The following is a 16,393-nucleotide window of genomic DNA, read 5'->3' as shown; positions in this document are numbered from 1 at the left end:
GAAATAATTTATGGCACTGTTACGTTAGCATTTCAGGAAACTGTGCAAGGCTGCCCTCTGGTGCCCTCGGCTTGTTTTTCTTCTGCTTTTTAATTGTTCTTAAAAGACACCATGTACTGAAGGATACGACATCTCTGTTTATCAAAGAATTTTTGCACGAAGCTTTCATAAAAGAAACGCCCCACAGTCAGTTTCTTTCAAGTGGTCACCTAACAAAAATTATTTGAAACTTGACATTATATGGAGCAAGTCAAGCAATTGCAGAGTCATAGCACACGGAGAATGTGGAGGTCAAAAGATAGATACAACTCAACATGACACCAGGAATATAAGTGAGGATTAAAGCGCAGTACCCAAAGCAGCACTGAGATCAGCAGGCAGGATAGCTCTGATGAAATAATATTGTCATGAGGATAGGACCAGATAGGTGTTGCAAACATTGAACGTTAATTTTTTGCCAGTTAAATCCCTGTTTTGCTGGTTGGTTGATTTTGGCATTCCTTATTATTGTTATTTTTCCTGCACGTTAAATCAGCTGTTAACGATGCCCAAGGCTGGCTCCAAGTCTGAGTGGCAAAGGGCTCATTGGTCCTGTTAAGTCGTGGGTGGACACAGCAGACGACACAGTGATTTCCAAACAGCTCTTGTTTATTCTCAGGCTGGAACAGAACTGAGCTGAAGGCCTCAGCAGCCTGCTTATATAGAACTCAGCTACAAAGCAACAGTAACAACTTTCCGCAGTTAACCAATCCCTGAACGTCCTTTTTCAATCCCTCATTAGAATATGCGGACCTGAGTGAAAACTGCAGCAGAATGAACTATATACACACACCCCTAGTGGCCTAGGGTGAGAACTTCAATACATAACAGGTCCCATCCTCCATCAGTGGACTATGCTGAGCTTACTTGGCAGCGCAGTGTAATGCTTATGGAATATCTGCTCCTTGATCCAGACTCAGAATTCCATAGTGTTTGGGACTAAGCAGGGGCTGCTCGAGCCCAGTAGGCAAAAAAGGGGGAGGGAAGAACGCCAGTCTGCATGTAGTTGTAAACAAGGAGGGGACACTAAAATAAAGGTGCCATCTAATAAGCACAGTCCAGGTTCTTATTCCTAATAATTTTAGGCCTTTTAACATCACACACTGCACTCCAAGCAATGCTGCCCTACTGAGTCTAGTTGCCATTTAATACCCCACAAACCTTAATGGGGGGGGATTGTGATAGTGGCTAGACCCCTCCACCTGATCACACACATAAAATCAAAGCGGCATCCGTAGTTGTTCCCACCAGGCTGTTGGCACCCTGGCAACTGCCTAAGGATGCCAAGTGTCGGTGCTTGCACTGCCCCAGCTGTGCACTTACTTATATTAAGTTCACTGATGAGCATGTTCAGAAAACATAAGATATATAAAATAGGTAGAATAGTGTCGCTTGTTTAAGTGCATGTTGGGTTTGGTGTATCATAAAATCTTTTAGTACGGCCTCTGTTTGTCATGCCAGAACCAAAACCTGACTGTACTCAACCCTGGCCCATTGTCTAAGCTTGCACATGACTTCACAGGGCAAATATTTCTGTCTAGGTGCTGACGGGAAATGAGCAGTGAAGGGCTCTCAACATCAACGAATGCGCTACTCCAATAGGAAGAGCGTAGCTGAAAGAGAGGTACCCAGCCAATCCCTTGGGCACTGGAGAATTAGTGTGGTTTAATAACATTTGCTTTCTTTAAAAAGATAGGTGTAGATCTTTGGCCTTGGGGGGGAGTGTCCATTGGCCCCATAAAGATCCCCCTGGAAAGCAACTTGGACAACTCCCAAGCGCTGCAGTTTCATTTCCAGCCAACTCCAGCAAGGAACTCTCAGCCTGGTCTTTCTCACCACCCTCCCTCCCTTCCAGGGCCAAACTAGACGTGATGCTAAACATGCCATTACCAAATATGTCTATGGATTTGCTTTCCTTTTTTCCTTTTTTTTAAAGCAAAATACATGGCCCACACCACATGCCTGCTCTTAATTTGTGTTCTCTTGCAGTTATGTTTCGCCTCTATGACACAGATGGCAATGGCCTCCTGGACAGCTCGGTAAGCCATCTCTCAAAGCAGTACTCCTCTTGAGAAGGTGAGGACAGGTCTTTCTAAATGTCTGGAGGCCTCCCCATGTGCAGAGGATCATATGCGCATCTGTGATATCTGATTGGTCTCTGGGTCAAGCTCCTAGGTGTGGAATCAGCAAGCCATTCATAAGCCATTCCTATGCCAATAGGTCCTGGCAGGCTTATCTAGTGACAGCGGCAGTATGACTGAGTTTAGCCATTCCTGTTTCCCAGTTTTTCAGATGTAGCCTTGCTCCAAGGCATTATTGGAAATCCAACTGCTCTTTTTAAGAGTGAGACAGAGGGGGCCATTGATGGTGGTAGTGTCATCAGCACCAATGGAGGAAGGGCATCAATGGCAAATGCCAAGGGGACCTTTAGCTGCTTGATGCCCAGGACCTGCTCAAGTCTGATGCCACACACACACACACAAACACATCTTTGATACAGCTTTTGAGGATGTCAAGGCCTTTAATGAAGCTTAGATATGCTGGACTTCCTCTTATTAATTTTCTTAACAGTGTATTGGCTTGAGATCCCATATTTATTACTAGAAATTACATTCAAGTCCTGCTATTTTTCTGTGTGCGACACATAGTATTATATATTACCCTTGAGCCAGTTCTTCAGTGGAATTATCCTCACAGCCTCCAAGAACGAGAAACTGAACCCACATAGCTACATCATAAAGACAGAATGCCTTCCTTGTGTAGTGATATATGTTTGCAATGTCAGCATATGCATATTACTACATTAATGTAAATCCAGGGTGGGGAAGCTGGTGGTCTTCCAGATATGGCTGGGCTGCAGCTACCATCATCTCTGTCCATTGGCCATAATGGCTGGAGCTGATGGGAATTAGAAGTTCAGGCAACATCTGGAGGACCACAGGTTATCCAGCCCTGCTGAAGATGTGCACACATCTACATTTCCTCCCTCTACCTTCCTTTTTGTCTTATTTCTGAAACCAGGAGCTGGATCGTATTATCAATCAGATGGTTCATGTAGCAGAATACCTTGAGTGGGACTCCACAGAACTGAGGCCGGTGAGTTTCATTCGTATACAAGTCTCTGCTGAGCATGGTCAGAATTAAGTCATGGAGGCTCTCTTTGCTGCACCCTTGAAGTTCTGCTATATATCATACCAATGGAATAACTTTTGTTTGTTGGGTTGAGGGAGGATCTGTTGATTCTAATTAGATTTTGTCTTCTTCTACAGATCTTGAAAGAGATGATGGAAGAAATAGACTATGATCATGATGGAACTGTGACGCTGGAAGAGTGGATTCGGGGTGGCATGACCACTATTCCTTTGCTGGTTCTGCTGGGCATGGAAACTGTGAGTAGCTGGCCTAACTTCAGAGAAGATGAGCCAAAAGATGTTCAACTGAGTAGTTAAAAAAAGAAAAAAGTAGCTAGTCAAGATTTTCCTCCTCTTTGAATGAGGGTTTAAATACGCGATACACCCAGTTTCTTTCTACTTGTATATTTGGTTCAATAATATTATGGCACTTCCAACAAATGCTTGTATTCAAAGCAGGTATGGGGAACCTCCAGATGTTCAGAGAATCATAGAATTGTAGAGTTGTAAAGGACCCCCCGGGGGTCATCTATGCAATGCAGGAATCTCAACTAAAGCATCCATGACAGATGGCCATCCAACTTCTGCTTAAAACCCTCCAAGGAAGGAGAGTCTTCAACCTTCCTAGGGAGTCTGTTCCACTGTTGAACAGCTTTTACCCCATCAGTAGGCTCTTCCTGATGTTTAGTTGGAAACTGAATCCATTTGTTCGAGTCCTACCCTCTGAAGCAGGCCAAAACAAGCTTGCTCCATCTTCCACGTTGTTGGACTCCAGCTTCCATCAGCCCCATCACCAATGTTGTAATCCAACAACATCTCGGGAATCATTGGTTCCCCACCCTCCAATTTAAAACATTGATGTGTATAAGGGAGGAGGCACCACTGCTCAGTGGTGGAGCACCCGCATTTCATGAAGAAGGCTCCTGGTCCAGTCGATCTCTGGCAGCAAGTGTTGAGAAAGAGGCTTGCTTAGAGCCATGGAGAGATGCTGCCAGTCAGGGAAAATAGGAGGTGAGTTATGTTATATACCGGTATCCGTTGTAAATATGTGACACCGGGGGGCGCTGTACAGCAGTCAATGGAAAATTGCTTTGAGAGCTATATAACGGTTTTTTTTTCTTAGCATTTTTAAAGATCAGTGTAGATCCAGCCTTAGTGTTCACGTGTTCATAAAGGAAGAGTGTTGGGTGACTGTTGCCCACAGCTTCTTGGTGGGATAAAAAAGACTAATAAAAAGTTCCTTATTCTTTAGGAACAGGAATCAAATCATATTTGGTGGATCCACATTTGGCAAGGCAACTAAATGTGTTAATGTTAATACATACCATTGCTCATGCATACCAAGATGCTTTGCCTCCCCCTGTTGTTTTGACTAGAAATATCATTCACACAGCACAGATGATGGCTCTGCTACATTCAGGGAAAGATACTTAAATCACTTTTGTTGTCAAGGTCAACAAACATAGGTCTTAATAGCTTACAGGCGCAGTTCTCAGGGAGCATCTTTTGCACAAGACCTTTTGAGACAAACATAACTTTTAAAAGAGCACAGAATAAAGTCAATGATAGCAAAGGAAAAGAAGAAAGGTTTTTTTGTTTTTTAATACAGCTACTTTCAAAAGTAAAACCACACGAGGGCAGCAGAATGTCAAAAGTCAGATTCTCAAATAACATCTGTTTTATACAAGGAAAATTAATGAACTGCTGCTGGCATTCAATAAATTTGTTAACAGAAACAACAGGATTGTAACAAGAATTGTAACAATTATAAAAAGAAAAAAATAAGGAGGTATATATAGCTTACTTTAATAAAGACAGAAGTTAGATGTAATGAAGCAGTTTTGGGTTGTGAACCTCTTTTCGTTTTGTTTAATTTCATATTCTGCCACTTCAAAGCCTGACCCCCCCTGATCATTCAGAATCATAGATAACCAATTTCAGATCCTGAAGGAAGCGCTGCTTGGGACACCCAACCTCAGTTCTTACTCTGCCTCAACTCTCTAATCCTGCAACCTGAGAGTTCCAATTTAACTACCAAAGGCCACATTGGGTGGCAGATGACCTATCCTACCTGGCCACATTGGTCTCTTAAGTCCTTGAGTCTAGGAATGCCTGGAACTAGTTGACCATCCACAGTCTCTCATTCATTTGTCTCCTTGACCATGACACCAGTGGATTTCATCCAGTTCTAACATTTCCTGGCTGGCTCCCATCAGCCCCAATTAGTAGGCATTCCTTTGCCTGTCCTTACAGAGTACTGCCCATCATATGCCTTTCTATATAGCGAATGGTTTGGTTGAAATGCATTTTAAAGAAGAAGAAAAACAAGAATCTGCAGATTGTACAATGGGCCCTTGATGGTCACGCTCATGAAGCTCTTGCGATGCATATTGGGTATTTGTGTGACAGTTTTTCTCAATTTGGGGGTAGAGATCCCTGTGCCATGACAAGAACTAGATGTTTATAAAGATATTCCACAATGGGAGGAAGTGTCACTCACTCTATAAGGGGGCTACTAAAGCCAGCTTTTTTATTTTTATTTTTTTTAGCTGCTAAGCAGAGCAGTATTTTGCAAGTATTGATGTGGCATATGTAGGCGCGTGTGACTTTAGAAAAAAGCACTTGGAGGAATCCATTTTCACACATTCTTCTTATGTGCACAAAGGAATAGCTTTTATGAGTAGGAGGTGAGAGAGTTATTTGCTTTGGTGCTTAGAAGCTTCCACTCATTTTCTTATGTGCCAAATGGAGATACCAGTTACCACCACCACCATTCAGAAGAGAGCATTTGAGGTTACCTACCATTCATGCCTGTAATAAAGGACGCCCAGGTGCCTTTGTTCTATTTGCTTTCATGCTGTCATATTTGACTCACCGTACTCTCCATCGAATGGGACGTGGGTGGTGCTGTGGGTTAAACCACAGAGCCTAGGACTTGTCGATCAGAAGGCTGGCGGTTCGAATCCCCGCGACGGGGTGAGCTCCCGTTGCTTGCTCCTGCCAACCTAGCAGTTCAAAAGCACAAAGTACAAGTACATAAACAGGTACCGCTCTGGCGGGAAGGTAAACGGCATTTCCGTGCACTGCTCTGGTTTGCCAGAAGTGGCTTAGTCATGCTGGCCACATGACCCGGAAGCTGTCTGTGGACAAACACCGGCTCCCTCGGCCAGTAAAGCAAGATGAGCGCTGCAACCCCAGAGTCGTCCGTGACTGGACTTAACAGTTAGGGGTCCCTTTACCTTTGCCTTACTCTTTGGTATCTGAAGAAGTGTGCATGCACACGAAAGCTCATACCAGGAACAAACTCAGTTGGTCTCTAAGGTGCTACTAGAAAGAATTTTCGATTTTGTTTCTCCATCAAACCTTTCTTCTTCAGATAATGCCATTTTTAATAACTACTCTTCAAAGTCCCTTGGAAACTGGTGAAACTTGCCTGGCTAGAAAACATGGTAGAGCAAAACAAAAAAATAAAACAAAAAAACTAATTTGTGTGTTACAATGATCATAGTATAGAAATAATTTTGATAGATACTGCCTTCAAGCTGCAGGAAATCTAGCACCTTTACAGACTTTCTGTTTCCCTTTTAAATGGTTATACCATATTAAACAAACAGTATAGATAATGCTACACCATAATATCTTTCTCTTGTATGTTAATACACTTTGTATAATTTGTTTCTTTGGATTTCATAGTTGCTTGGAAATAGTAGGGTCACCGTGGCTTACAATGGGGAAATTACAGTGCAATTTTTAAAAAATGCATAATCTTCTAATTTGGCTTGATAGTCCAGTCATTGGCAGCGCAAAGCTATACATGTCAATTCAGAAGCTAGTCCCATTTAGTTCAGTGGGATTTACTCCCAGGTAACAGCATCTATTTATTTACAGTATTATTAAGTATACCACTTAATAATTAGCATTTCTAAGTGAGGCTTGTAAAAAAGAAACCATATACAGCACATACAGATTGCAGTCTAAATAACATCTCTTCTGTGTCATGGCAGCTTATTTTGTTATTACTAAGGACTTTATGAAGATCTGTCTACATCATAACTATGTTATTCTTTACATTTTCTAACTGGCATCCTCAAAAATGTTAGTAGGCTGTTGAGGCTGTAAATGGACCAGTTCAGACAACTGGTTTGCAGGTAGTTTACATCAGTGTTTTTCAACCTTTTTTGGGCAAAGGCACACTTGTTTCATGAAAAAAATCACGAGGCACACCACCATTAGAAAATGTTAAAAAATTTAACTCTGTGCCTATATTGACTATATATAAAGTAATTCTCTTGAATAGGAATCAAATAAACAAATTTTTCCCACGGCACACCAGGAAACATCTCGCGGCACACTAGTGTGCCGCGGAACAGTGGTTGAAAAACACTGGTTTACATCACACTTCTGGTCATCCTAAATTGAAAAGATTATCCTGGGGGAAAGTGCTGCAAGAGACCCCAGCTCCCTTCTGTATCTTCCACTCCATCTCAGTGGGCTTTTTTCGTCCCTGTAGAATGTGAAAGATGATGGACAGCATGCGTGGAGGCTGAAGCACTTCAAGAAGCCTGCCTACTGCAACTTTTGTCGCACTATGCTGCTGGGCGTCAGGAAGCAAGGCCTTTGCTGCTCCTGTAAGTGCCCAGATAGGCTGTTTGTACAATGCTCATGTGAGATTCACCCCTGTTTGTTGACCTGCATGCGAATGAAGTGGAGCAAACAATGCCAGAATCCCCAAGACAGATGAGGAGAAAGATTTCCTGGTTTATTTTGTTCCATTTAATCCCAGCAAGTGGGGATTACATAGTACAGTCATACCTCGGGTTACAGGCGCTTCAGGTTGCGCGTTTTCAGGTTGCGCACTGCACCGAACCCAGAAGTACTGGAATGGGTTACTTCTGGGTTTTGGTGCTCGCGCATGCGCAAAAACGCTGAATTGCAACCCGCACGTGCACAGTATTTACTTCGTCCACTGTATTTACTTCTAGTGGGTTCCTTGTTCTGGGAATGTTTGGGAATCTTTCTAGATGCGCAACTTCCAAATGTGGTGGAACAGATGAACCATAAGCCAGGCCTCACCTCTACTTGTTGAATGAAATTCATACCCTTTCCTAGGATCCAAAGGGATCTAGGCAGTAGCAACAAAGTCAATCACTATGTGCTCCAATATCCTCCCAGCCCTACAGCTGCTGCTATGCACTCCAAATGGTTGTCAGCATTCTGTGGGGAACCTCAGGCTCAAGGAGATGGCAACTGTGGGCCTCTATGTCTTTCTGTCCGGCCCTCTGAAGTCTCTCCTAACTGCTTTGCACCCCGAATGCTTTTGCCTGGCTGGAATGAGACCTTGATCTCTGATAATGCCTTTCAGTTGTCTGGATGGATGGTAGAGCAGTATGTGTGAATGAAACTAGCCTGCTGTACAAAGATACAATTTACATTTGTATCTCTGCCCATAATTTCGTCTGCCGTCGCTCATCCCTGGCATGTGGCCCTCAGAAGGTTGCCCAGAAGGGAATGTGGCCTTCAGACTGAAAAAAGGTTCCCCATCTCTGCATTAATGGCAGGATCTGGCCATCCATTGCTGAAGAGGTTCAGAATCTAGCAACTCTTAATCCACAAGGCAATTTACTAAATCATTGCTCAAGCATATGGAGCCTTAAGAAGTGACTCTGACTGTAACCTTAAGCAGTCTGACTTGGACACACACATTCCAATGAAATCCTTGTGACTTGTTTCTAAGCAGCTAATTTAGGACTGAGACATTTGAATAACTCTAAATGATGAAACTAAAGTTTTAACATTTATAGTTTTTGTTGTAACTATTACTCTGATTACTTTATTGTATACGTATATACTGTGTTTCTAAACTGCTTTTCAGCTGCTGCTGAAAGTGAAAAAGGGGAAATTAATAAAAACAAATTCAAACCACATGCTAACCATTAATATTAAATGCAAGCAAACATAAAAAGCAGTAAGGTTAATTTTTTGAATGCAGTGCAAAATAGTATTGGCTGCTTCCAGAACACCATAACAGCCATCTGTGGAACCAATATAGTTATTGATAGAAGCAGAAACCCTCTGTTTTAATCAGAGCTTTGACTTTTACCAATCTATGGCCTTTTAGAGTGTGTGGGGTCTTTTGATATATCCCCCCCCCCCCGTTTTAATGTATGTATGGGACTTTTTTGTAAGTCATTTTTGTAAATTGATAAGTTGCTAATAAATTTAATAAACAACACCAACAACTTTCAAAACAGATTTCACATATGGGAACAGGGTGAGAAAATGACCAAGGCATGACCACCATAGATTAAGATAGTAGATCACCCATTTGGGGAAAAATATTTTTAATTCCTAAATACAATCTCAAACAGATACATGAAATCTTTGTTCTAACAGCCAATCCTGCCAAATAGCTAGAAACTGCTTGCCTTGAATATAAGGTAAACTTAGAACTGATCTCTTTTTCTTTTTCTCTATAGTTTGTAAATACACAGTCCATGAAAGATGTGTGTCCAAAGAGATTGCCCCCTGCATCAGCACTTACGTGAAATCAAAGAGAAATACAACTGTGAGTAAGGCATTCATGAATGCCTAGTGCATGTGTTCACTTATTGATGACCTTCCATCTAAGGCAAGCCATCTGCTATGCAGATCATGCTGTCCACACAGTCATAAGAGCCCTACTATCGTGCCAAGAAGGACCTGCATTTTATAAGCTACCACACTTCACCAAATTACCATACTGCTGGAATAGTTCATAAGTATCAAACTGAAAAGGGAGGAATCTGCCTTCTGGGCAACTGTTGCAGATATGGCTACTTCTCCAGAGGAGGTTAGGCAAGCAAATGCTGAACAGCAAAACACGGAGGCCCATTTCTGGCAGCAGAATCCTACATTCTTAGAGCTCAGCAGCTCCATGTTCCCTGAACTCTGAACGAAAGCACCTGCACCCAGGATGGTCATCAGCCCTATCATTAGATGTATAAGAAAATTGTGCTGGAACTCTAGCTGGGTTTGTAGTCGGAGAGAGAGTAGCTCATCAAAAAAACATTGGCCAGAGTTGCAGCTGGTACCAGAAGCTGTACTAAAACATAGCTGAGAGGTACTAAAACAAAGCAGAAACAGAGGCTGCAAGACTGGAAAAGAACTCAGAAAAGGAATGGAGAAAGGCAATGATTTTTGGATTGTGCATGCCCATGTAGTGCTGCACATGTGAGCAGTTCATTGTGGTATTATGGCTAAAATATCCATCTAATATTCTATACCAATGGCTTTTTAAAATTGTGAGTAGCCTGCCTTATAATGCAGTGAGTTTAGCTGAAGGTTCATGAGACACCACGATAGTTGGATCACAGACTTCCACCCCCGAACTTTCCCATTCCTTTCTTTATCCCATGCTTCAAAAACGTATCCTGAAACATTTGAAGGAATAAGGATTCTGATGCTCATTCAGGAGCATTTCCTCTCCTTTTTTTGCTGCACATTTAGTGCCTGAATTTCTTTTCCAGCATGGATCACCTTGTCTCATGCATTTCTAGGTCATGCAGCACACGTGGATTGAGGGGAACTCCCCAGCCAAATGTGACCGTTGTCATAAAAGCATCAAGAGCTACCAGGGCATTACCGGACTACATTGTGTATGGTGCCAAATCACAGTGAGTACGTGAAGCAAGTGTGGTGGTATTTTTTTAAAGAATGCTAAGCTGCTCAAGGCAAGTCACCTCCTACATCAGCAGGCCATGTTTCTTCTATATTGGCAATAATCACGGCATGCCTGTGAATAAATAAGACATCTGTTCCTTGGTTGTTCTCCTGATTGTGAAAATGGTCACAACACTGAATATTGTTGAGGAGCCATGGAATGTGACTGAGCTTTTGTTACTTGATTGATTCGGTAGGATGAGCCTGGGATCAAATACAGAAGGCATCCTGCACATATAGAAATCATTCCACTATCTATAAGTTGGTTTATTCCACTCACCCTGACATACCGGTATTTCCCCAGTTCAGGAAAGGCTACATTTGATCTTGGAGTTCCCTAATCAGTAGGCCCCAATCCACAGGGACCACATATGAGGCTAATATTTATATTCATTCATCTTTTACCATAACATTACCATAATTGAGCCAGTGAATCCTAAGATTCTTTCTGTTTGATAGTTACTTAACCCCCAATACTACTTCTTTTCTCTCCCCCCCCATTTGCATTCCCAATATATATAATAATAGTCCCCTCTTGTCTTCTGACATTTCCAACATGTAATGTAATATTAGCTAGGTAATATTTATTTATCTTGTTTATTAATGCCAGCTAGAGAAACCACCTTGCCATTACTTGTAACAACCTTCCTTTTTATGGATATATTTAAAGAGAATCTTTGTGCTGTGTTCTCTCCTCTTGCAGCTTCACAACAAATGTGCCTCTCATGTGAAGCCTGAGTGTGATGGTGGGCAGCTCAAGGACCACATCTTATTGCCTTCGCACATCTGCCCAGTTGTTCTGGTAAATGAGCCTGCTTGTCACCTATGAAATGGGCTTAATGATTGGCATTTTCTGTCTCACATATGAAGGCCGCTAGATGATGCTCTCTCAAAAACTTAAGATTTTCAACCCATCCAACCCAAACTGATTTTGTTAACTTAAAACCAAGGTACTTCCCTATAGAGCTGCTAGAGAATGCCTCTTATGTCCATTACTAGAAAGCTGGTGTGTCCCTAAGAAGGCTGAATGACAAATTGCTTGCAATATGGGCATTTCGTATTGAGCCACTGTTACTGCTATCATACCTTCCCCACTACCCCATTAACTATATGCAGTTGTCAGTTTACTAATAGTGAATTGAGGCTTGCTAGAAGAGGAATATCACTCCAGTTGCTTCAAGTGAATAATCATTAGCATACAGCCTTAGGCTTCGTTGCAGAAAGGAAAGTAGCTGAAAATAAAAACTCAAAGGAAGAGTGCTGTGCCATATGATGTAGTCTATGCACAAGCATTTCCTCCTGTTAAAGCAGGCAGGGATAGTGAACAAAATCAAGTGATCTAGCTGGATCCTGAGCACCACATAGACTATTTTGGCAAGTGGGTAGGGCTGTCCGCCTGTCAATCACCTTATGTCAGGATGACATCAGATGACCCAAAGGAACATTTTCTCTCTCTTCAGGTGCTGCTCAAGTCTTGCCTGCAGAGGAAGGTCCTTTGCATTCAAAGGAAGAATCGGAAGCCAAATCTTCTTCATTTTAGCTACAGCTTCATTTTAGCTACAAATTTCCTGCACTTGACATCTTCTATGATGTCAAGCGTTGGAAAGGTGGGCATGGTCTGCCCACAGTGGTCTAGTGGGCCAACCTCCAAGGCCTGTCAGGCCTGATTAGGCTAGTAGGCTGGAGGTTGCCTATCCCTGTGTTAGAGCCACTTTGTGATTACTTGGAATAGGCACAGGCACTCCAAGGTGTGCAAGAATGTAAGATGGAGAGGCTCAGAAATGACATATCTTTGAAGGTCCCAGGGTGGGTTGCAACAATTAAAAGCACAATATTTAAAACACACCTCTGCGGAAAGAGTGCTCCACAACTTCCACAAATTAAGAAGTTTCCTCTTTCCTAATGAGGAACTTGTGGTAGTACAAACATTTACTTTCAAATGCTATGTCTACTTTTTCTGTGTTCAGAACTATGAGAAATGGGGAAATAGTGAAAGCTGGCAATTGAGTCGCAAGGAAGAAATTGTATATGTGAGGTAAAAAAAATCATGAAAATGCCAATGATCTGGATTGCACATTAAATATGAAGAACAGTAGCAATTTTTTTAATTAAAAACCATTCTGTGAATAAAGTTTAAAAACAGGAAATCAAGTTACCAGTCTATAGGACATTATCTATCTCTCTCTCGTCAGATTTATGTCCCACTCCAGAATCTATAAACTTGTAAATCCATGGGGGAAGAAACCATTGGAACTGGGAGAGAAATTAAAACATAACCTTATTACTTGCTAGTGGAAATGCAGACACCCAAAAATGCATAACAGAAGACCGAAAGTTAATGTATAATATATTAAATGCTGTCTGTCAAACAGTGCCATGATGATAAGCATTCAGTAATACATTTCATAAAGTGCTAAACAGTAGTAGACAGATTGTTTGGGCAAAGGCACTTACCCGACCTCCCAGAAAGCAGGCCATTGCTTCTTACTGGGAGGAGGGGGGCGTGGTGGCAGCAAAGTCAGTGCAGTGCAAACGCACCAGCTGAGCCAATGCATTGCTCCTGCCAGTGCATTGGCACTGCACTGCCTTCCCCACTGCCTCACCTTTCCCCCTCTCCCTCCTGGTAAGCAGCCAAGCGAGGCGTTCAGGTAAGCACCTCCGCCCCACCATGCCATCCACTATTGGTGCAAACAATCTTTGTTAATTTACTGGTCCTGCAGTGAATCATATTGAATCAATAGCTTCAATGGTGGCTTAAAATGATGGACACAATGATGGTTCCAAAGTTCAATATTTGACTTGCTCCCTACTCAGGGCTTGACATGAATCTCACAGTTCCACCATCTCCACATCTCATAAACCCTATGGGAGCCTATCCACTTTTACGTTTGCTTCCAAAAGGGGCTCTTGGACATTTTTAAACATGGCAAACACCATACTTGGACTGCTTAAAACAGTGAATGGATTCAGAAGATTTATAAGAGTCAGCTCAGTTTTTGTTTTTTAAGCCGATGTGGAATTCACTGAGCTGGTTGAGATGGCATATGGCTGTTATACTGGAATTTGGAACCCCATCATGCCCCAGGATTTCCCTTTTGCCACTGCTAAGAAAAAACAAAGCTGGCAATTAGATCCTAGTGAAGGAAGCCCTTGGAGATACTAAAGAAGAAAGTTTTGTCTATTTTATTATGTGGTTCTCTTTTCTGGATTTTTCTCATATTAATTTATTCCTCTGTTACTATTGCTATTCAGAATAATCTATGAGGTTTTGTGATGCTTTTAGTGTTTTAAAGTTGCTTTGAGAGCCAATTTTGGCTGAAAACTGCAGTATAAATATGATTAAACATAGACTAGTATAAATATTTTGGATTCATTCACTTTTCAGGTATCTAAACATCATGAAAGCTGCATCAGTGTTTAAAAATGCATGTTAAAAAGCTAACTTTTCTTAATATACGTATGGGCCTCTCAGAAAGCTTTTCAGCTGTGCAGATTGTGGAATTTTGGAGTTAAAATAAATCTTGGAACAACATCAGCCTGGGAAGCGAGTCAAATATTGAACTTTGGAGCCATCATTGTGTACACAACTTTCTAAACTACTTTTGGAATGACTGATTCAGGCCTTCAGTGCCATTCACTATGTGCTCACTATATTCAGATAGGGTTTGCACTTCATACAATGTATTATTGATGGTTTATCCATATGTTTGTATTCTGTGTTGCTTGACAGACAATATTTTAATACAAAAGTTTAATACGTTACTAGCTTAACTCTTGGAGCTTTCATGGTCTTTCTGTTGTATTTCAGTGCAGTCAGGAGGAAGTCATCCTTCCCACTTTGTTTATGTTGTCAGTGCTTCCTTGTTATTTGCTGGCCTTCATCCATGCTTCAAAGTCCTTTATGCATTTTCCCTATTCCAAAGGATAGGCAATCCCACCCAAGAAGATCAGACAGTGAATCTCCATCCAGCACATCCCCAGATGATACAACCCTGGCCTTCAGATACAACACCACCACGGTGGATGGGCATGGACTACAGGTAGACAGTTCACAGCTGCTGCTATCATATCTATTTATTTGACTTCTGTCCTGCTCAACATGTATGGTTCTTCCCATCCCTGCTGTATCCCAGCACCAGCCTGGTGAGATACCAGTAGGTTAGACTGGAAGATGGTGACTATCCTGAGGTCACCCAAAGAGCTTCACGACTGAGTGGAGATTTGAACCTGCCCTTGTCCAGCACTCTAATCAGTACATCACACTTGCTCTCTCACTTGTGAATGAGTGTGTGTGTACCTGCATAATTATATTTTGTGCACCATGCCTAAATTGCAGGCTAGTTGTGGAGGAAGGCATACCAGGGAGAAGATGTCATTCTGCACTGATCTCCTAGTCTCCCCATGAAGCTGGTTCTGGAATATACTTTGATAGTCGCCCTGTTGAATTGTGCATGGTTAACAGATTAACCCTTGGATCCATCCTTCTGCAGCTCGCCCCACAGGACCCAAGCTTGCTGAAGCTCTGCTAACCTAATATTGTCTCAATAGCAATGCCTGCCTTGTCCTTTAAAGAGTTCAGTCTCTAGGCCTATATCAGGAAGCGCACAAGAGGATATTTGTGGAGCATAAGGCAAAAGGATGTACTGTATATATTAAACAGCCGAGCTGAGGCTGTGGCTCGTGTGCTTAGAAGGCCATAGACAGAATAGGTGTGGATAAGAATAAGTGCACAGATTGGTGGTGCCCAGCTTTCTCCAGATTCTGCTGACCCAACATGTTGCCAGTTGCATGCCTTACTTCCTCTGTGACAGTGCCGTATGACTCATTCTCCCCCATTTTGCATGAATGGTGTTTTGTATGTTGTATAAGGAGGCTCTTTGTTTGCTTTATCATTTGCTTTCTAGATCACCCCTAAGCCTGGAACACATCCACTGTTGGTGTTTGTGAACCCCAAGAGTGGAGGGAGACAAGGAGAAAGGTATGTTTCCCTTCCTCCTATTGGAAAATTGTACCCTCTGCAGGATAGTGGTTTTTGGTACAGTAAATACACATTTAGTAATCATTGTAAGTAATGCAAACATCTTCCCTTAAGGAAGTAATAGCAGAGATATTGCATTTCCCCTGCAATCAGATAGCAATATTGTGTTGCTTGGGAAATACCCCAGATAGCATTGCTCAATGTGATGCAAGAGTGTCACTGATACCTGTTATATGGTGCCTGGGACACCACCAGTCTTTGGCTTGGTAAGGACAGCTGTATTTCAAAAGTATTTATGAAGCAAACATTTCAGAAGGGGGCTTAGAAATAGGAGAAAAGATTTCCATATGGAAATTGTTTTATTTGCTTGATGATTGTTTGTAAATCTGAAAATTTAAATAAATTTATAATAAAGAAAAAGGAGAAAAGATGGGTCCACAATGCAGAAAACATCAATCCAAAAGCACCCTCCATTTTCTGAATATGAAGGTGGCAACTTTTTGCTACACTTGTGGAGCTGCCCTGAACAGGATGTGGTATGGGTAGA

At 42.0% G+C, this 16,393-nt stretch overlaps 1 protein-coding gene across 1 annotated transcript in view; it reads left to right on the top strand.

Annotated features, from left to right (window-relative positions):
* DGKG (diacylglycerol kinase gamma) overlaps positions 1-16,393 on the top strand; it is a 177,095-nt gene that overhangs the window by 113,920 nt on the left and 46,782 nt on the right. Inside the window, 9 exon segments of the mRNA XM_033150090.1 lie at positions 2,029-2,078; positions 3,061-3,135; positions 3,309-3,428; positions 7,681-7,798; positions 9,647-9,735; positions 10,706-10,822; positions 11,572-11,670; positions 14,792-14,908; positions 15,773-15,846. Of these exon segments, the coding sequence (XP_033005981.1) occupies positions 2,029-2,078; positions 3,061-3,135; positions 3,309-3,428; positions 7,681-7,798; positions 9,647-9,735; positions 10,706-10,822; positions 11,572-11,670; positions 14,792-14,908; positions 15,773-15,846 (859 nt within the window).

This window comes from Lacerta agilis, chromosome 5 (genome assembly GCF_009819535.1).
Source record: "Lacerta agilis isolate rLacAgi1 chromosome 5, rLacAgi1.pri, whole genome shotgun sequence".
NCBI classification, from domain to species: Eukaryota; Metazoa; Chordata; class Lepidosauria; order Squamata; family Lacertidae; genus Lacerta; species Lacerta agilis.
The sequence above is the reverse complement of the archived record's forward strand: the minus strand, read 5'-3'. Positions and strand labels throughout refer to the sequence as shown.